The sequence below is a fragment of the Centrocercus urophasianus genome, unplaced genomic scaffold (assembly GCF_019232065.1).
Source record: "Centrocercus urophasianus isolate 14NV4802_14NV808 unplaced genomic scaffold, USGS_Curo_1.0 seq_43, whole genome shotgun sequence".
Taxonomy (NCBI): Eukaryota; Metazoa; Chordata; class Aves; order Galliformes; family Phasianidae; genus Centrocercus; species Centrocercus urophasianus.
Window position 1 is genome coordinate 2,485,387 of NW_024885011.1, and position 22,091 is coordinate 2,507,477.

The window sequence follows — 22,091 nt, forward strand, 5'->3', positions numbered from 1 at the left end:
TTCGGTTTCCTAATGCCTTAAGAATATTTTGTTCACTGTATAGTTATCACACACTCATTTCTGCAAGGCATGCTGCTTCTTGTACATGTCAGCTGAAACGACAGCAGCCCTATTCAAAGACAGATGATGTACCTCCTGCTGTGCTAGCAAACAGACACTCAACAAGACTTGACTTTCACTGCTAACAGGCATGGACATTGAACTTTGCAAATGAAGCCTCAGACTGAAAGAATGTGTCCAAAAAGCCCAAAGCTTCAGACTCCAAGTTGCAGTCTCTGCCTCTTAGCTTGATCGAAGCAGCTCTCTCAGTTGGCCTTGTTCTTTCCAGATCTTTAATTCAAATCGTGAATCAAGAAAAGACTCTAAATAGAAAAAGACAAGACTTGAATGTTGACAGTCAAAAACATAACGTTCTAGAAAACCAGTATAGTTCCCTGCTTAACAGAAAGCTAATTTGATTCCCCCTTAAGATGAGAACAGCTGACTTGCTGCAGATTTTCGACATCGTACCGTTATATCGTGCAAAATCTTTGTCATGTGGACACTGGAATAAGTGAAATTGGAATAAATGCGTAAGTGAAAGCATCAAACTTGTTTCCTTTGCAGGAACAAGAAGCTTCCTAGTTAATCTATCTAATTGATGACCTGGAAGGCAAGCAACAGTAAAGGACTTCTTCCCAGATCTGGGAGGATAACAGTGACTGCACACTTCTACCTACCACCACTTAAACAAAGCAGCACGTAGCAAAGCAAATGGAATCATGGAAGTTGTCTACAAGTGTAGGCTGCAGATTTAACCCTTTCTTCAGGTTTATGGTAAGAAAGCCAGCACAGCTTATCTAAGAAAGCATATTGCAACTGGGAGCAGGGTTGAGTGACACGGGAGGACTTTTTGCACTGGGTAACTGTTTGTCCAGTTAGTCAATCCAAAATGTATAATACAAAAACTGTGGAGAAGGTCCAAAGCAAGAAAGAAAATAGAAGCAAGGTGCAGTGTAGATCTCCTCTAGTCAGTGCAGGATATTTGGCAGTGCAAAAATGACATCCTCAAGTATGAGAAATAGAGAGAGTAAAGAACAGAACACCTTTGGAGGACGTGTGGGAATCTGCAGAAGGAACTCTGTTCTTCTCTGTGGTCTCACTGACCAGGAGGGAAATGCAGGCAACTGTGAATGGATCACAGGATTTCTTTTTAAATGGGAGGCAGAGCAACGCTTCCCACAGAACAATAATGGTTGGATTCTAATGCTCAACGACTGCCATTCTATCCATGGGTTGGTAAAACCTTTTCTGCTGATGTGACTGAATACATCTCTGTCACTCTGCAAAATTACACTCCCAGATCTCCTCAGTTGTGGACTGCAAGTAGCACGGTGCTTGGGGATGGGACCCACTGACCTGTTGTGCTGTTAGCACTTATTTCCATAGAAAAGCGACCTATAATGAGGTAAAGCAATGAGCAATCAGCTAAACATCCTCTGGTACTTTTTCTTACGTGTTTCTATCTTATGGAATTTAGAATTACTTCGGCTTGACTATCGTTTAAGCTCAATTTTACATTACAAATCACAGTTATGCATTTACCATGTGCATTACTGAGACCTAGGAGCTACAGCTTACAATCCCAGTTAAGAAAACGCCCTTATTTCTACTATAACATTGCAGATATGGAGGGATGACACCACACGACTTACGTTAAATTACAAACCCACTCCCAATATTTGCTCCACACTTGAAAATATTTGAAATTTACTAGGGTAGCACTCAAAACACTCAATACAGAGAGAATGCAATGTGAGATCTCTGCGCTGACAGACAGACGGACTAATGAGACACTGCTTTGCTTGGTCTGAGCGGGTGGAGCATCTCACTGCACATCTCCACCAGCGGGGAGTGAGGGGGAGGGAGAAAAAAAAACCCCATAGTTAAGAATATGGCTGGGAAGTAATGTATTTAAAACCACACCTGACACGATAAATGAAAGAGAATAAATGTATACAGCTAGTGAGGCTTCCAGGGAGCGGGGGGACGTCAGCACTCTGCTGACAGGGCCTCTCCTGTCAGCGCCCGTCTCTCTGCACGGCAGCTGTCAGTCATGGCACAGCACTCCCCAAGGAGTTCATTGTGCCGGCAGACAGCGGCGGGAGAAGCGCTCCTAGGCGGCAGAGCGGCAGATGGAGTGTATCTGTCAATCATTGTCACTAATTATTAACTTCTGTCACTCAGAGCAAGGCAACATCTCACTGCCTGATCCTCTGCGATTTGATCCGCGCCGCCACCTCAGAGACGGGCAGGCCAACCTTCCATCTCACGGCACGCGAAGCTCCGGCGGGTCGGTGCGCCGTGCCGGGAGCTCCGTGCACATGGAGGATGCTGAGAAGAGCGCTCTGCTCACCGTGCCCACCGTGCAGGCAGAGGAGCGTGGAGGTACGGCTGCTGACTTCCAGCGAGGAGCAGTGATGGGCTCCGAATGCACGCGGAGTAACCAGCGCGCGTTCGGCTGCCCCGCGTGCGTTCATTACGTGCATTACCTCGTAAAACCAGTTCTGAAGAGAGGCTGTTTCTTTTAGCGGCTGTTTTTTGTGATGTTTAGTGAGGTTAAGGCAGCAAAACCTGCACAAGGGATCAGCACTGCCCTTTTGCATAGGCCAGAAAATTGCCATCAGTGATTTCTGATTTCTGCTTGCCTGGGTTTTCTATCTTGGAATTTTCATACAGGTACTCGTAATTCCATGCAACACCATTGGCTTTGCTTGCTAATGAGAAGAATCAATTAACAAAGCGTACTGCTACAGGAAAGCCATATCTGTTCTCTGCCCCCATGGAATCCTGCATGGCCAAACCCAGAGCAGCATCCCCAACTGATGAAGAGCATTTATTATATCGCCTGTAATATTTAATTAAGACAGCCACAACGCCTTCAGTACTTTCAATTGGCTAAAACCAAGAGGACAAAAACACTTTATATAAAACCAGACATTTTCAGTTTTTCATCAGGAGCCTCTACTTTTGCAAAAGTCTTGTGCAGAGACCTATTTAGACACAAATAACCCTAAGCGAGCTTCAGTCCTCTCTCTATCCTTTCTTCTGTCTGGTAAACTTACTAACAATGAGATTTGCTCAGGCATAGAAGGTGCTGTGGATTTTTAATTCCTCCTATTGCATTCCAACAGATTATATTCTACTGTAATACAACCAGATGGAAAAAAAAAACAGGTGGATGTGGAAAAGGGACTCAAGGCACAGCAACAGAAGATCATAGAGGGATTGTCCACAGGTATATGGATCTTCATGGAAAGAAAATGTCAAATATTACTTGAAAAAAGCAGCCCAACGCTCTGCAACAGCACTTTTTCACAGCAGAGGTGATCCTGTTCCAGCAGTGGGTTGCCCGTGGTCTCTTGACACCCTCAATGGTTTGTGTCTCCAGAGAAACAAGGCCAAGTGCTTTGTGCTTTTAGAAACACTAATGGATTCAAGAAAGAATTAACAGCTGAAATACAGTACTAAGATGTTCATTTGCATTATTCTCCATTTTTAAGTCTCCTAATGCGTAATTAGAACTTAAGTTTTTAGTAGGCTCTGTTCTGACCTTAAATTCTATTAACCTGCATCCAATACCACTCAGCCTGACCACGACACCTCAATAGCTAGTTAATGCCTTCCATCTCCTTTGCTTCATTTCCAAGAAAAAAAGTGATCAATACAGTTCAAATCTTAAGAACTCGTGCTGCACTTGAAGATTCCTGATGAAATATGTCATCGTGCACTTACAGGTTTGAACAGCACACTCTTCGTTTATTATTTTCCCCTATGAATATCATAAGACTTTTTGATATCAAAGGACAGAGATCAAGCTCAGTACTTCCCTCTCACCAAAAAAGAGCTAATAAGATTTAAAGAAATAAAATAAAATTGCATCAATTTTGCCTAAGCCTGTTCAACGTCCTTAGTCACTTCTCTCTTAGAATACTTCTGACTCAGAACCAAATCAAATTTCAAACTGACAAACAAAAGAAATAGGAGGAAAACATTGCCCCAAGGGGAAGCAGCTGCTGGAAACCGCATAACAAACTGATACTTCAAATCTTGGAAAATTTTTATTTATTTCCTCACATCTTACACGTGCAATTTTTGAAGAAAATATTTTTCAGTGCCTCTCATTATAAGGATTTTTGTGCTTTTAATGGAAAATGGGAAGAAAAGGAAGCCACGAGACCATTTCTATTCTCTCTGTTTGAGATCGTGAGCCTCTGTTGTCATTGCAGCACAAAGTACATTCCATTTCCTTCCATAACCAGTGACAACAAGAATCACTAACAGCATTTTAGTGCAAGAAACTTTTATAAAATATTACAATCAAATCAATTGCATTAACACATTTGAACCCCTAAGTTCAACGCAGTGGAAAACACAATACTTCTTTATTATATCATCTGTCTGGTCATATCTGCATCATCCGTAACTAAAACCAAAAGTGTTGGGAGTCCTTTTTATCCAGAGTTAGCAAAAGGAATTACCTGACAGCTGAGAATGAAAACCCACTAATCAGCATTACAGTGTATTGAAAAGTTTGAACAATATGATTAAAGAAACTTCTGCAATAATAAGGGATGTGTGCGACTCTATCTTACCTTGCTAACAAAACCCCTCTGGGATTTCTTATTCCATCACACGGTAACTAAGCTGGAACATTACAGCTAAACAACTCCCACAATTCTACCTGCGTTTAGAAAATATTTAAAATTGAGAAGTAATGTTCTCTGGCTTCACTAAAATGTTCAGACTTTCAATCAAATTATTTGCCCAAAGCAAGAAGCAAATGGGAAGTCAGAAGGTTCCAAATACGCCTTCAGCCACATCGTGTTTTTGAAGGTGGGCTTTTAATCACCCTTTCTGAAGTTTATTTTTAAGAAATGAAACAAAGAATTCTTTAAGAAGAGACTGCTGAGTGGAAAATTGAATGAGGGGATACAGAGAAAGAAGGCAGAAAACAGTGTATGTTGTAAGTCCTGCAAGCATCCCATGTACTCCCTGGTAACAAACAGCACTGAAGAGGAAACTTGGGAGCCAACAGGCCAGAGAAACTCAACAAATTTAGGAGGGAAGATGGCAAGGAAACAAAACTAAAATATCGTCTTTGTCCACATATTCCACATCACAATAGTTGGTCATGAAGCACTCCTATGCTGTTCACATCATGATAGAAAGCGAAATAAATCATGGTGCACCTTGGAACTGCATGCAGATAAGAAGGAACAGCATTTGTAATGCATTCTTTGTTTTGGTCGGCAGGATGAGACCCTACAGCCAAACATTTATCCATAAACGAAATTGGGTGATCCGCAGATCATTTACCTGGAAACTACAATGCTTGATAAATACTGTATTCCCAAATTGCACAGAATCACATACTCTCTTTGCATTCCCATTAAGCTCAAGTTTTAATTTGTATTTACATTCCTTGGTTAACTTTACACAGAGTACTCTTTGCAAGCATCCGTGTGCTGAACAAAATGCTCCAGCAGAGTTTTGCCTGGTGCCTCGTGCCAAAACACAAAAATACTATGCATAATATTTCAAACCTCCAGACCAATAGAACTATTACCTGGTGCTACTTTACATGTCTGAGGTTCAGGCTTGTGCACATCTGGAATAGCACACGCAGTCTGTTTGCTTCCATCGTTACGGTGTAATGACACAGAATCACAAAGCACACCCGAATCTGGGCTTTCGTTTTGCTCAGATCTTCAACTATATTTAAACCCAGCCACAAGAAGGTCAAATCCATAGTTAAGTGTAGCAGCTGTTTATGTCGAGAATACTGTCATGGGAACATATGAGGGTGTACAGTTATCCTACATTTCAAATTCATTTCAAGTAAAAGAGAGCAACCTAAATATCAGACACACGCACCCCCCTGCACAATCTCTGCTTTAATCACATCTCAACCTACGCTGTTTTTCTTCAAACCATTCCTAGATTCGTTACATTTCAGATATCATCAACGGGAGAAATGCGATGACAAAACCACGCGTCACGACCGCTTGGCTTAGAAAACAGCTTTCTGAATGTTGACATTGCATGTTTCCAAGCAAGACAAATACAAATCCCAGGAACCCAGAACTGTTATTCCTACCATCATTGTGAGCATGATCTCGTTTTATAGTTAGGTCAATAGGCATAAAGAACCCTGCATTCCGTTCTTAGGCTTTCAAAAAAGGAACTGCAAAACTCAGAGGAAACATTCAGCACTCAGTTGACAAGCAGGACCTATGAGCCCAAATCCCCAACGCTCTGTTCTGCCACAAGCACATCCGAGGGGCATCTGAGGTCTCTACATATTGAAGTTCCCATAGGGCAAACTTCTGAGGCACCTCAATTTGTGTCTCTGGACCCGGAGCCATCTCACGTCGCCCTTCAGCAGCTCAACAGCAGCAGACCCACAGCTGCACCCAGAGGTGTTCAGTGCAGCACTGCCCTCCAAGGTGGGCTCACAGGACAGCACCCTTACCACAGAAAATAGCATTGCAAAAAACTCTCTTTCATCCAAAATTTCTAATTTTGCCCATGTTTTATTATAGACATCATATTTTAGCACGCATATAATTCATATGAGAAAGGTTTGGAGAGCAGTTGGAGCAATTACTAAGCTGCATTCTCATGGATGGGCAAGATCAAGAGGCAGAGCTGGCCGTGTTTTAAGAGTACCCTTAAAAAGCTGAGCAATGGGAACACCAGCAGGAAAGGCATTGCAGTGCTCTCAGATACAAACGCTGCCTCGCTAGGAGCAGAGCTTCCCACTCAGGTCTTGGTGAACTCGGATTCTGTTTGAAACCCCGGTGGGATGCATAGAAATGAACCTCCTCCTTGCTGCATTCTGTAAGAAAAAAAAAAGACTAATCTGCCTCAGTGATTTCCAGAGGTCAGGTATCAGAATCCTTAACAAAAAGGAAGTCTTCAGCCCTTATTTTGGCATTTTCTATTTGCTAGTTGAAACAACCTGGTGAGCAGGCTTTCGCAGATCCCAATTCTAGGTGCCAGGCATTTTTTCTCCTTGGTGCAGCGAGATGCTTCAGATAGGAATCCTCACACTCAGCTAAAGAAGCATCAGAGAACTGCTTTGAGCTGGCAGCAGCACACTATTGTGCAAGGAGACATAAGAGATGGGTGCTAAGATGCTAAAAAGCAGCTTACTGTGTAACCTAGTGGGTGGCTTTTTTTTTGTTTGTTTGGGTGGTTGGTTTTTTTTTTTGCTTTCTACAGGCTTTGGTGTTCTATTCTCCATAGGCTTCTCATAATTCCATTTAGCCTCAAATTTAGCTCTATTTATGAAGAATTATGCACACACAGGTATGGAGCTAAGGACGCGCAGTGCAGTTCAGAAATTTGAACACTGTGCAGTTCAAGAAGCTTTTAGGAGCTGTGATAAAGAGTCTGTGATGTTATGAGATGACAAAACACCTTTGTCATGATAGAAGTTACGTGGAAGCTGCGTTAAGCAGAGATGCTGAACCAACCAGGAGTGGAAAATGAGCAGAAGGGACCAAGTTCTTGGTGCCACGCTAACATTATCATCCCTGTGCTGTCACTATAATGATGGACAGCACTGGGAGAAGAACAGGAAAGTTCACTCAGACTTTCCTGGGCCGATAGGATGGAACTCTCCCAGTGCAGGAATGCTCAGCTCCATCCAGACCTAAGAAGCATTTTACCCAACAGGACATCAGAGCCACAGCCGTCCCAGAAGGACACCGCCTGGCTCCCGAGAGACGAGCTTGGTAATAATGATCATAATCTTTATTATCCTACAACAACAACAACGAAAAACCATTTCATAGCGAATAAGCCGGGATGTTTTGTGCCCTCACGGTAATCACAAGACCTGATAGCCTCAACGTTTGACTCTGACTACGTCTGTCACGAAACAAGCGCCAGCCTTCAGCAGCCGCCGCCTGATTAGCCTCAGAGCCATCAGCATCCCAGCGTGGGGCTGCGCCGCACCGCTGCTCCGAGCCTTTAGGCGAAGGATTCTCATAATGAGGCGCAGTGCCGTGACTGAGGCCACACTTCTGCTCTGCTGAGCTGCTTGCTGAGAGGGACTGCATGCTCGCTCGTTATCATTTTATGGGTTTTTTTTTTCCCCTTTCTTTTTCTTTTTCTCTTATTATTCCTTTTCCTTCTTCCCAACGCTTGGTGCGCTTCAGTCTGCGCTGAGTGCTGCCGCCAGGGCAGATCCATATGCTCACGTTTAATAACCTTATGGTGTGAGGCAGTGATAAAATTGATGATAAAACAGTATTGTGTAGAAGAATCAGATATCAGGCTGGTATCAAACCCTAATAAATAGGTGTAGTCATCCTCATGCCAGCCAACTACACTGGTTCCAAAGAGAACACACTTTCATACTCCTTCATTGACGATCCTATACAGAATTAATAAGTGGGGGGAAAAAAAAGGAAAAAAATGATGACTCACTTTTTAATTCTTCCCCCTCCCCCGATATCTGAGAGCTTTTTATTTCCCATATATATGTATATATATATCGTTGTGAACACTGGGAAGCTGATGAATGCTACTGAAGCCAAAATGCAGTCACATCACTTCCATCTCACACACACTGATCATTCTCTCTTCTGGGGAGGGGGGGGGGGGGGGTAGTTTTGTTTTTTTTTAATGCCAAAAAATATACTTAGCTCCTTTATAATAATGGCAAATGATCCAGGTCTTCAGTTCACATTGCCATTGACTTGCAAGCTAAGCAGAAAATTAAAGAAGGGCACACAGCAGAATTTGCATCGTTTCACATACAGACCCTATCAGCACTGACAGTGGAAAGCAGAAAACACGAGAAAGGAAAGCGTTAAAAATAAAAACGCTGAAGATAGCAATGATCTCCAAAGAGCAGCATTTCCATGTAATCGGAGAAACACTGAATATGACAGCACAGCCTCACATCTCCTCTAATTTTACATGATTGGAAACCTCAAGTGTTCCAATCACGCATCTTTCCGTGGGATACTGCTACCTTCAAATCAATCAGGCTTACTTAAGCTGACTTCTAACTGCTGAGTTTGGGCAGATCTTTGTGTGTTACAAACACCTGAATGTTTCCTCCAGTTCCACAGCACGGACCACAGCTCTGTTCTGCTGTCACAATGTCAGCAGTGTCCAAAGGAACTATTTTAAAGGCAGCTTGCCTATATTCCTGCAGCCACAGAAGCACTGTTGACCTGTAGATGTACCTGCAGCCATGATATTTCCCTTTTCTTCTTCGTGGCTACAGGCTAAAGGCTTCACGCGGCAGAACGGAGTGTCCAGAGCTGATCCTTGAGTTTGGTCCAGCTCAACAGCTGCATTCAGATTCACACTGTAATATTCTCAATTATGCTTGAGACAAGGTTATGCTCTTGTTTGGCATTTTGAGCAAGTGTTAGCAGGAAAACAGAGTGCAACGCAGAGGAAGGAAAACAAGAAATTCTGACTGAAGGACTCTCCTGCAGCCACTTAAATGATAATCACCTTTGTGTTGGAAATTTTCTGCTCCATTACTTTTGACCGATTTGGGGATTCTCCTTCCTCTTCAAAGATGACTGCTTTTACAGGGACAGCTTCTGGTGATGAGTGCTCACACAGATGCTCAGCAAACAAACCCAAGTCCTTCTCTCACTCCCCATGTTTCCCAGCAATCTGTGATCAGACAGCTGCAAGCTTTGGAGTTTTCTGGAAGCATCACCTGGCCACTGAGCAGATTGGAAACATGCAGAAATTGCCATTCTGCTTCATTGAAACAGATGCATGTAATGCAGTGAAATCAAACATGAGCCTCACGTGCCATTCCTCGTAGTGCTGGCTGGGCTGAGGGTTGCTCTGTTTTTGTTTCAGTGCCCTGTTATCCTCAGCCCATGATGTCAGAAGCCACGTGCCTGATGGTGCTCAGTTCCTTCTGTATTCACCCTTCCATCCCTAAGAGAGTTCTGTGACACAACCCTAAAATTAGCGTTAACTTTGTCAATAATCAATTCTTGTGTTCCCTAGGACTGATGTGCTGAGAGCCATTCCAGGCTAAGCTAAGCTGACAGACTCTATTAAAGCACGGTACTGTCATGGAAATGGTGATCTGCACACAAGTGCATGTGACGGAGAGCAATTACTTTGCTCTTTTCCATAAGAACTCCGCATGACATAGGAGTTATTAGGAATGACTGATCAGATCACTGAATGCTTTACATCATGATTTTCAAACAGGATTCATCCTTAATCACAGAGTAAGCCTAACTGCTTATCTACAGCATCACGACCCGCTGCATGCAGGAGAAGCAGATTAAGCCCATCACCTCCCAGCTGAAGTTGCCATCAGAACGTGCTAATTACCATCACTTATGGAGACTGGCATCTTTCCTTATGACAGTGGAAGAACGCTTAATAATCTCAGCATCTCCCCTTCAGAAGCATTAACTTATTAGACAAGAGATTCTTTTCCAGAAAGCAATTATTTTAATCAATGCTAAATCATAGAAGTCATCATCTCTTAACAACTGTCTTTAAAAGCAATTAACTACACAGTTGTTTCTAAACACCATCAGATCAGTGCTGTCAAAGGCAGAAGGAGGACTCTGCTTTGAGTATGAGAAGGAGAAAAAAGTATATAAAGATTGCTAGAAAAAAAGAAGGGACACCATCAAAATTAAATGCCTTCCTCAGAGTTGTTGGTTTTCCTTATTAAAGGGCCCCCACGTCCCATAAATGCGTTGTGAATATGGAAACGTGTAAAAGCTGTGACTGTTCCAAAAGTTTCTCTTGCAGACACTCCTCGGGTCACACACGTTCTCCAAGAGAGAACAAGACAGCCATCTAGAGGGCAAAGCCAAACGGTTTTGGGTCATGGGCAGACCAAACATCCAAAGCCACCGAGAGCTGAGAAAACCACTCCATCATTATTCCCAGTGGGCATCCCATCATAACTCCCATAATAATCCAGAAATCAAAATGTGGCAATATACAATGATCGTTCATAAAGAAAACACACGTTTTCTTGAAAGCAGGATGCTCGTTAGTATGCACATCATCCCTAATTGTGGATCTGAAGTCACTTCTGCTGTGTTCAGCGTTTCTTCTCCCTGCGTTGGCTCCAGGGCAGAACACAGCACAACAAGGCAGGTAAGCAGCAGTGAGCTTTTGTGCTGCATGGTCATAACACAGCTGCAATGTCCTAAGCACCCATTGCTGATAAATTGTGTAGAACATCACATTCAGTCACAGGAGCAGAGAGTTCCGAGTTGAGCTATTTGCTGGTGTATGTTTAAAAAATAATAAGTTTATACATTTGGAGATTACAGTCCCCTGAAAAAGGATTCCAGGTGCTCCTTGCTGCTCACTCAGCTCCATTCCCAGCAGTGGGAATGTTTCATGCACTTCTGTTAGCACAGCTGACGTGGAGCAGGCATTGCAGGTGAAAAGATTGAGAGAACAGGATGATTATTTGAAGAAAGAGGAGGGAAACCTTCCTAGAGTTTCATAGAATCACAGAGTCACCAAGCTTGGAAACGACCCACAACATCACCCAGTCCAACCATCCGCCTGCCACCAGTAGCTCACTGAGCCTCGTCTCTCAACACGATGTCTAAAGGTTTGATTCAGATCAAGAGAAACAAATAACCAGCATTGCAGCTCTTTCTCTCTGTCCAGCTGTTTCTATTTTTGTGGGTATTTCCAGTCCTGTTTTCTCCCATACCAGAGACATAACTGCCCATGGCATTACAGACCCACTAATGCAGGGCCTTTTAAGCCTGTTTTAAGCCCATTACAGACACCTGGATCACTGCCCACCGCAGGAGGACAAACACTGAACTCCCCCACCTCTCTTCCCATTTCTTCAACAGGGAGCAGAGGAATGGATTTATCCTTTGGGAAGAGGGGGTGAGGGGCGGGCTGCTCATCACACCCTGCTCTCAGCATGGAGAAAGCCTACAGAGGCAAAGTTTTTCACTTTAGACGCTTGCAGCCACTACTACTAAGTTTGAAAACCCTATTAGAAAGGCTCGCTAGTTTAGTTAATTATTTTTCTCCATCGTTTCCTGAAGCCAAGCTTTATTCCTGCGTTTCAGAATCACGACTAATTTTCCTTGAAAACGATCTCCAGAAAAGTCACAGCTCAGGTTCTCCAGTTTAGGCCTCACACCCTGCTCTCCTAACGCCCAGCTGCAGCCCCCAGCATCGTTCAGACCTCCTGCTTCAGGCCTGAGCAATGTTAACTGCTTGCTTTCCTTCTGAGCATACCTGGCTGCTTTTCTGCCCCTGCCTGACCAGGTGTCCCAGAGCTAAATCAGAATAACGAGGTTTGATTTATCAAGCTGAGTGCTGGGGGGGGAGGGGGAAGGAAAAGAAGTGATGTTATCTAAAGTAAAAAGGAAAAAAAGAAAAAGAAAACTTGAATGTTATAACACAAAAACGTGGATCAAGGACAGAAATGAAGCAAGCAGCCAGGACAAGCTTTCATCTCCATCACATCTGCAGGGCAGCAAGCACGGCTGTATTCCCTGCTACCAAAACAAAGCGGGACCTCATAAACCTCATCAAGGAACCTCGCTGTGTCACAAGGAAACACCCAGCACTGCTCAGTGACTGCATCTGCTCCATCTGCCCCACCTTTGCTGGCAGTGTTGGAGCAGCAGCCCAATCCATTGGGATGTCTGGTGAGCCTGCAACAAGCTGGGGCTGATTCATTAACACAGCTGTTAATTAAGGCCAAGCAGGATAGCAACATGTGATGCGAAGCTCAGCAGGTAAGGAATGGGAACGTTGCTCTTTAGGAAACATTTCTGAAGAACTTGTAGCTGCGATACGAGGGTGCCATCTGCTGCCCATGGGGGCTCAAAGCTGACACAGCCCACCTGGGGGGTTTCTTTCTAATAAAAAATAAATCACAATAGATTTTAAGTAATAAGGATGACACACAGCAGAAGGCAGAGCTTCGTAATGCAGCCCAAGGCTCAGCATTAACCAAAAGAGGAGAGCGAGTCTCTTTATCACAGATGTGCCTTTCACATCTAGAGCCATCTTCTGAATGCTGAGTATCACGTTGGCTTCGAGCTGAAAGGAAAGCAAAGGTTGGCGAGAATTATTAAAAGATTGTTTAAAAGAAGAAAATAATATGGCCGTTTTATTTGCTTGTTAATGTGGCCCCATTTGACTGGGCTTGTTGGGCATCTCATCCTCCAACAGGAAAAACAGTGCCATGGTTTGATCTTTTCTCATTTTATTAGCACAGACTCGTGTACAGTGAAGACAAAGAGAGGAACGCATGTACCCAGAACATGGAAAAACTACAAAAATGGGAATGACTCGTGACCTCCTGTCATCCTGCCTCTTACTTCTCTCACCTCGAGTACCTGAACGCTGCCACGGACTTTGCAAGCCACAAAAACCATACTTGCAAGCCTGTGGCACACCTTTATAAAACCCTGCAGTTCCATTACCAAAAAGGGGCCCAGGTTCAGAACAACTGCCCACAGAGACCTGGACTAGAGCATGTGAATTGCCAAGTCTCATACAGACGTGAGTAAATTCGGAGCAAATCCTTTAGGTACTGAGTATCACATAACAGCTTTAAAAGAAAGGAAAAAACATTTACATGGTATGTGCATACACCCTAATGTAAATGTACGTATATTCAACTGTACATAGTTCAATGAAAATCCATTCTATAAGCACAGAAGCCATTTTGTGGTTATGTCTGACCACATAAATACAAACAGTCACAGAGATCGCTTACAGTTACAGACCTTCTTGTGGAAATCTTCATAGTGGCACTTGTAGTCAGTTGGTCCAGTGGCTTTGGAACACCTATACACACACAGGGATAGGCAGAAAGTGGCGAGATCTTTGTAGGCCAATAGGCAAGCTTACTGCATAACAAGGCTGATGTACAACATGACATCTGCAGCAACATTACCAATAAATTAGATGAAGACTGCTCTGATACGCATCCCATAATATAACGGCCAGCATTCATAAAAACAGAAAATATGCAATTCCATTCAGGTTGCACGGCGACAAACCAAAGCTGTTTGCCACAGCGCAGCATCAACCCCTTGAGTGTCAGCTGTCATCAGTAGGTTGTGGCACCCTGATATTTAGTCGCTATGCAAGGAGAAAACCTCCAGATATTTTCCTAAAACATGTCGTGATTATCAGTCAGAAGATAAAGAGAGATCCCACCATCAGAAGCCAGGAATGCAGTCACTTCTTCACTGGGAAAGGGCTGAGCCTTGTTGCTTTGCTCCAGCAGATGGCAGACATTTCAGTTTAGTTCGCATTTGTTTGGTGAATGGGATTAATCAGGTTTATGACACCCATGGTTTTGCAAAAGAGAACAGGTGGATTTATTTCTGGTTTTAGCACTGCCCTTCCATCAAAGGGGGCACGCTGAGAGGTTGTCCAAGGCAAAGCATCACCACTTCTTCAAATGAAACTGCAGCTCAGTTCTCCAAGTGAGAACACAGCTCTGCCTTGTATCCACTGCACAGGTACAGATTTCTAAGGATACTCTGAGCAAACCACGGAGAGTGAAAGCTTCATGGAATGACTTGTGAGCCACAACTAAAAGCATGGGTTTCACAAGCCTCACTATTAACACTGACAACGTTCTGCATGACAAAAGGTTAAACATAAGCCAAACTGGATATCTTACTGAACAACTCAAAAAAAAAGAAAAGGTTGAGCAAGTGACAATTTGGTGTTTCACATTAAAATCAACTCAACCATTCTGAAGTTTTGACCGGGGCAATCAGTCATAAACAGACTGCTAGAACAGGACTCCAAACTGAAATACCACTGCACTTGTGATAGAGGTGGTTTCAAACTGACATTTCTAACACCACTGGCCTCAAAGTATTTTTACAGTAGTTTCAGCTGTCCGACATGAGTTACAAGCTGCGGTGCCACACTTAAGGCTGCTCTTCTCCTGTGAAACGCACTGCAGGCTTTCAGACTATTTTTCTCTTGTTCCACAAAGCTTTGGGTTGAAGAGCTGACAAGTCTGTCCAATGTCTTTAGTTTTCCTCTAGACTGCATTCCTGGGCGTGCCGTTGTGCGTCACTGCCTTCAGACTGGAGGCGCTGGCTTGATGGTTGCAGATTCTGTGGGAGGCAACACCTACCTCAAAGACCTCGTGAATGGCTTTGCGGAAGCAGTGGAAATTGTAGTCTATCAGACCTGTCAAAAAGGAGGAGAGGGGGAAAGGAAAAGCTGCTCAGCTTGGCACATTTACGTAGTCAACAGAGCTTCAAAATCAAAGTACGTTTCATTTAACATACAGCTGTTTTGTTGCTTCCTGTAGTATGAATTTGAGATCTAATGGCTATTGGTTTTACTAATGCCAGACTTTGTTTAGATTGTCTCTTTTCATAGAAACAAGGTGCTCGTTTGGAATGCAGGGTTTGTATTTTTAATTAAAGAGCAGATAAGGGGACAACACAAGACTCTAGCCACCCCAAAAATGTTCTAACACACGGAACAGTTAAACATGATAGTACAGCTTGACCATGGCTTTAATGTTAGCTTCCACTTTGCTGGTGTTGTTGATGCATATCCTAAGTGTGCTGAGTGGAACTTTAGACCAAATACAGTACAGCTAGAACACATCTGCCTTCCACCTTTTGAACAGTCCACCAACACCAAGGTAGACATCACCATCATTTAAGCCCAATACCTTAAAATCAAGGCTTAGGATTTCATTTCTATCCCATAACATATGCAAGACCATTCATACCAATTGCCTTCTACAGGTCCATGCAACCATATAGTGGGTTAAGCCTGCAACACATTGAATACTGCCCTACATTCCTACCGTGTACTTTGCCAGCCCACCGCTGTCCATTTCCTCAGCCATATGTTAAAAAGGTTACAGGAGTGTAATAAAGGTAATGGACAATGTGGTTATCACAACACAGCAGCTTGTCAAGCAGAACATAATAAGTGAGAGCACTACAGCAGATGGTAATGACAAGGCCTCATTAGCTACACAAGTAATTTCAACAGGAGGACGTCAATTAAGGCACTGATTCACAAGAACAAAAATAAGATCTGTTCATCTCTAAGAAGGGAGAAAATTCCTCCCAGAAGAAATTACACAAATGTAATTATACGAAATTAAGGTGAGCTGTAAAGCCTTATTAATACCTTACAGTTGATAGAAATCAGTAGATAAAAGCCATGCAAATGGGGGAAGCTCTTACCTTTGCGCTCAAAACTTTCTTCTCTAAGAATGCAAACTAAGGCCAAAAACTTTGTTACTTCCTTTAAGTACAGGACTGTTGTGTTATTGAGCTTGATAATTGCCATTGACTCTTTATCATAAGCACTTCCAGTGCCATCTTCTTTTAACCTAAGAAAGAACAAGTTCACCCAAGGTGCAGGTTAGTAAGATATGCTTCAGTAACTTCACAGCAAACACTTAATGCCTGTGAAAGGTAGTGAAAAGAATAAAGCTCATATTAAGAACAAAGCAGGTGAAGGACTTTCAGCACAGGACTTAAGAGCTATTATAAGAGCATTACCACTACTTAAGTTTCCCCAGTGCTACACGAAAGCCAGACATAAACAGAAGAAAAGTCTCCCTGCACACAACCTACATTATCTGAATAGCTGCCTGCAAGCTCCCAGCTCGCATCCCTTTGAAACAAGCTACAACTGTGGCAGTTTAGTGGATACTGTTCCCAGCATTCTATGTGGATACAGCACAGCAAGTGGGCTGTAACACAGTTTACCCTCAAACCAAAGACTCAGTGCTACACAGTATCTGGTAGCACCCAGTGCCACGCATCATGGCATCCAGTGACTGAAGATTCTAAGGCAAAACTGGTAAAACCTTCAATAAAGTAACATGTCAGCAGAGTCACTTTTAATAAATGAATACAAAGGCTTTCTCAGTCCGCATCCTTGTGCTGTAAGAGATACTGATAACATATATTCTGATCCAAGGACTGGTCTGTTCAGTCACCCGGCCTGTTTAGTCACTGGAAGCAGCTCATAAAAAGGTTAAATATAATGTGCTGTAGTCTACATATTTCTACAGTCATCCTCATAACTACTGAAGGCAAGTCTCATAGGAGCATAAAGAGCAGATGTAAGGACAGAAGCTTCAGGAGGACTCACAGCACCCACTTTAATGGGAGCAGTCAGACAGTAAGCTCCTACCAAGGACTGTTTAGAACTGAAGCCATATAACAAATCACAGCTAACAGAGCAGTAAGACAAACTGTACAGTCAGCAAGGCTGGGGTGACCAGGCCAAACGAGATGCAGCAATACTCACACTGTACATGGAACACTTGCCTCTAATGTCAAAAATGGATTCCCACAAACGTGAGCAGAGGGGAAAAACTGATCGCAAAACTGAACCCAGCTGCCAAATCGTTTGGCTTTACTCCAGTTGCTCACAGAACAAATGTGCTCCACAGAGCAACTGACAGCACACTGCAAGGTGCTGCAGCAAACAGCACCTGCAGTCTGCAGCCTGCCCTACAGCTTGTGAGGACTTTTTTCCTAAGAGCATTCATCACTTACCCATATATACAGGAAACATCTATCACTACATCGATCATGTCACAGCACAACTCATACGACTGCATGTCCACAGGGGAACTGTCTGTTGCAATGTAGATTTTGCTGACTACATCGAAGAGAAAAGCTTTTTCAATGCCTGAATTCTTCGGAAAGAGAAAGAATTTGGATGAATGTTTACATTTCAAGTGCAATTCATATATTTTCACGTTCTTAACAGTGAGAAGTCTTTTCAACAATCAATTCAGAGGCTCAAAACACAATCAATATTTGGAGCACACACTTTACATCTGAGCAGAAGGAACTGCTTTACTGCTCCACATACTTCACTCAGAATTCTGTAAGATCAACACTTACTGATATAAAGATATTTAGTAGATTTTCCAGTGTTGGCAGTTGTGGAATGAGCTTCTGTACCACTTTACTGAAGGCTTCAAATATTGAGTGGTCGTAGATGCTGGTCAAATAAAAGCTGAGACAGGGCAAGGCAGGGGGGAGGAAAAAAGAGAAGAGATCCATGAGTCCATCACAATTGCAGTAGAGATGGTGAAGCCTTGTTTTCTAACACTCAAGCCTGATGAGTCAGCCAAGATATCACAAATATCTGTAACTTCTGAGAGACTGGAATGAATGTTACACACTCTCCTCATCTGCAGGAGATGTGAGGACAGAGAGAGGAAATCATGCAAATGTTTTCACAATACACTTAGCCTACCAGAATACTTAAGGCAAAGGAAATAAATGCTTAACTAGGTTTCAGTGAGTTCTCTTCCCAGCCTTCTATTTTATCACACTAATATCAAGATGCAGGCCACGTTTACAGGCTCCACAAGAATCAAAACAGCAGTAAAAAGAGAAAAAATGACATTTCGTTGCACGGGGGTCAGAAGATGCCCTACAAAGCAGGCCAAAAGTCAGGGACGAGCCTCAGCTTTGGCAGCCAGCTGTGCTGTAAAGCCAGCAGCAGGCAGTGCCTGCAGCCATGCTCCCTGCCCACCCCTCCAGGCCACCTGCACGAATTTGGCCTCACACACAGAATCAAAGCTGGGCAAGAGGATCTCAAATTATGAATGTGAGCTTATGAAGAAGTCTGAGGGGCATCTGATGGCTTGCTACCTGACTGAGGTAAGGCAGATAGGGCCAGATGCAGCAGAGCATTCTGTAGTTTTGAGAAATTAACAAGACCTTATTCCAGTCCACTGCTTCGTGTCAAAGCCAGTAGTCTGTACACATACAAGCAACAGCAAAATCACATTTGCAAGAATATAAAACTCACCTAAGGTGAAGTTTTTCAAGCCCAGCGTCTGTGAGGTCATCATTAGCTCTCTGATGAATATCCCTCTGAGTTTCTATTTTATGGTCATCTGATAAACCATCCACTTTATGAATAAAAACTTCAAAGTTCATTTCTGGGTTGACCTTGTAGGCCTTTGAAACTGTGATGTGGAGTCTTGTTAAAGCTTCCATATAGTCATCCTGTGAACAAGTTTTGGCAGGAATAAATGAAAAGGCTTTATCTTCAATATCTATTCCATTCAGTACAAACAACTTCATTTCACTTCTGTAACAAAACAGAAGTTTGGTAGGAGAGAATACCTTGGAGAATCAGAAATCCACGCAGCTTAGATTCTGTTTCATTAGCTATGTTACACAAAACTAGGCTTCATAGCAAAAGGTGGTTATGCTTCAACTCCAGCACAGCGCAGCAGTGATCTCCAAGGCGGTCCCAACAACCAGGAACTCTCCATCGGTGCATCTAGGAACTCTCATCTCCATCTAAGTTCACTAGAAGCTACCAGAAACCTAACAGGGCCATTCCCTTGACATCGAGGTCAGAAGCGTGCTGGCACTACATGAACTCCACAGCAAGCAAAAGCAGAGGGAAGAGATAACTGGGTAATTCAGATCATCTAGCAGATCAGATTCTCACTGCTCCAGCTCAGAGTACTTGCCACTTTCCACTGGGGATACACATTCCACATAATCAATTCACGAAACTAAAAGCAATTGCCAACACATCCTTTCACACATAACGAATCTTTCACAAACTTATCTTAAAATACACTCCTGATCATTCTTCTCACAAAGTAAAAAGAAACTTCTTCATAATTCTGAGGGATTTGTATTTACCTGAGCGTCAATAACATATATAAGAGCACCTGTTCCTCTGAAGATCATCTCGTAATCAAAAGTGGGATCAAAAAAGTCCATCTGCCCTGGAAAATCCCATATTTGGAAATTCACAAATGAACTGTTGGAAATATCATCCTTGTAGATCTTGTTGGTGCTTTCCAAGAACAGAGTCTCATTTGGAGACATTTTGTGAAACACCACCTGTTAAAAAGAACACAAATCACAGTCTTGACTTTGTCTCAGTGAAAGAGATTGCAAGATTCAAGTCACAGAACTTCTAACAAATAGGTTTTATCCTATGTTATAAAGTGTACAGCTTTTCCTACAGTTACTTCAGTTCCCTTTTGGTGCACAGACAGCTTCCTACATCAGCCGAGCACATAACAGCCAACCAGAACCAAGCACTAACACACAGCCCATTACTATTACAAGTGTAAGTAACGATGCAACCTAAAGACAGAGTCATTCTGGCTATTTTCTAACAGTTTCTTCAAATTTTGCTCCATTACCCACATCATATCAGGTATCAAGCCTGTGTTAATTAAGCAAGCCTTTAAGAACGGTCTATTTCCAATCTTAGAAACTCCTGTGCACACTGCTTTAGCCTGGCACTCAGCATTATGGCCCAACAGAGTCAGAGCACTCCAAAAGTGCAATACAGGTATAAAAATAACATCTCTCTTTCAGTGTCTGGAATAACTAAGTCGTTGCCTTCCACGAGCAGCTGATGTATCTTGGTTGACCTTCTCCCTTTAGGTATCCTACAGGAATGCTGGCAGCTCCCACACTGGCCGGTAACCCACTTAGCAGTGATGAAAAATATTCTTCTTGCTGTGCTCAGAAAACCCCACTGGGACTTCAGCCCTTTCCTGAGCAAACAGGATATCGAAACATTTCAGTTACAGAATTCAGCCCCCAAAGAAACCACGTGCCACAATCTCTGCCTACCTGCACGACACACAGCTGGGCAGCACAGCACTCAGTGAGCTCCAAAGCAGTACATCAGACTCAACTTTAAAGGATAAGGGGAAAGAAACGCACTTCCTCAAGGCAGAAGCTTGAGAAAGCCAGGACTTTAAAGAGGTTTTAAACAGCAAGACATTTGTATGAAAAAGAGAGAACAGTTCTAGATAGGTTCCAGCCTTACTGTAAGGACTAAAAGCTCAGCAGGGTTTGAAGAACTCAGTTGTAAAGCAATTTGGAAATCAGCACTCCTTTGGAGCTCAGCATCTTTCACAAAGAACGAGGCAGAAACTGGGAGCAAAGGTTAAAGCAGACGAGTCTCTGAGAAGCAGTGAGCTCATCCTCCCTCCCTTCAGACTGATCAGGACACAGCCTGGATCAAATCCCACTTCTGCTGCCTAGCGTCTACCCCCATTCTTTCTAGATTTAAACAACTTGGATAAAGCAAAGGAAAAAGTCGTGGTAGAATCCAACTGGAAGCACAGAGTTGGCTCTAATACAGGCAAGTGACACCAGGCAAACACAAGCAGAGCAGACAGGCCTGGAAAGTGCTACAAAGAGCTGATCTTCTTCAGCATGGCTTTGCCTTTCCAAGTGTTCCTTTTGCACTTTCACAATCCAATGGTTTCAGCAACTTCCCACCAGATGCCTGAGGTTGCAGCTTCCCCCCGACTTTTAAGTTTCACAAATTTTGACTGCAAACAACGCAATCAATCTGTCTGCTGGCTGTCATTCACATCGTTTAGAGACTTAGAAAATAAATCAGTCCAAACGCTGCATCTGCACACGGAGCGGGAGCATCAGGCCCAGTTAACAACAAATAACTGGAAAGCAACGGCGGAGCGATCCAAAGGCAAAGTTTGCTCGCTAACACCCGGCGCGCGTTTTGCAAAGGAAGGGACGGACGGCTCTGCAGCACGGGGCGGATGTCGGACCCCCCGTTCGGAGGACGCAGCCGCCCAACGCCCCTCGATAGCGGCTGTGCCGGGGGGTTCAGCCGCCCCTCACCTTCTGGATGGAGGACTTTCCGCTGCGCCGCAGCCCCATCAGAAGGATCCGCGGCTTCGAGTCCGCCCCGCCCGCGCCGCCCCCGGGCCCTCCCGCACCGCCTCCTGGCCCTCCGGACCCTGGGCCGCCTTCCAGCTCAGCCTCTTCCTCCTCCTCCCCGTAGCCGAAGTCTTTAGGGAACGAGTCGGCCGCCCCGAAGCTGCCCCCCACCAGCGCCGGCTCCTCCGCCGCGCCCGCCGCGCCCGCACCGCCGAACTGCAGCGCCATGTCGGCCCGGCCCGGCCCTCTGCCTGCGCCGCAGAGCCCCGCCCCTCCCGATCCCTATTGGTTGGCAGCGAAAAGAACGACGCCGATTGGCTGAAGGAGTCAGCGAGGTGCGGAGCTCCGGTCAGGCGGTGCTGATCACGTGACGGCACTGGAGCA

The 22,091-nt window shown here is 43.9% G+C and overlaps 1 protein-coding gene across 1 annotated transcript; it reads right to left on the reverse strand.

Annotated features, from left to right (window-relative positions):
* Positions 1-13,241: 13,241 nt before the first annotated feature.
* Positions 13,242-21,935, reverse strand: RRAGC (Ras related GTP binding C). Its single transcript, XM_042834113.1, has 7 exons — positions 21,669-21,935; positions 19,695-19,898; positions 18,841-19,040; positions 17,922-18,036; positions 17,568-17,710; positions 16,239-16,387; positions 13,242-15,216 (listed from the first exon to the last, which is right to left on the reverse strand). The coding sequence occupies exons 1-7, from the start codon at positions 21,933-21,935 to the stop codon at positions 15,065-15,067; spliced, it is 1,230 nt and encodes a 409-aa protein (XP_042690047.1). The 3' UTR covers positions 13,242-15,064.
* Positions 21,936-22,091: the final 156 nt, after the last annotated feature.

Coding starts and splice junctions, on each gene's coding strand:
- RRAGC (XM_042834113.1), bottom strand. CDS start 21,935: ATGGCGCTGCAGTTCGGCGGTGCGGGCGCGGCGGGCGCGGCGGAGGAG. Junction 19,899..21,668: donor GAAAGTCCTCCATCCAGAAG/GTGAGGGGCGGC, acceptor TCTTTTTAACAG/GTGGTGTTTCACAAAATGTC. Junction 15,217..16,238: donor AGAAAGTTTTGAGCGCAAAG/GTAAGAGCTTCC, acceptor CCTTTTTGACAG/GTCTGATAGACTACAATTTC.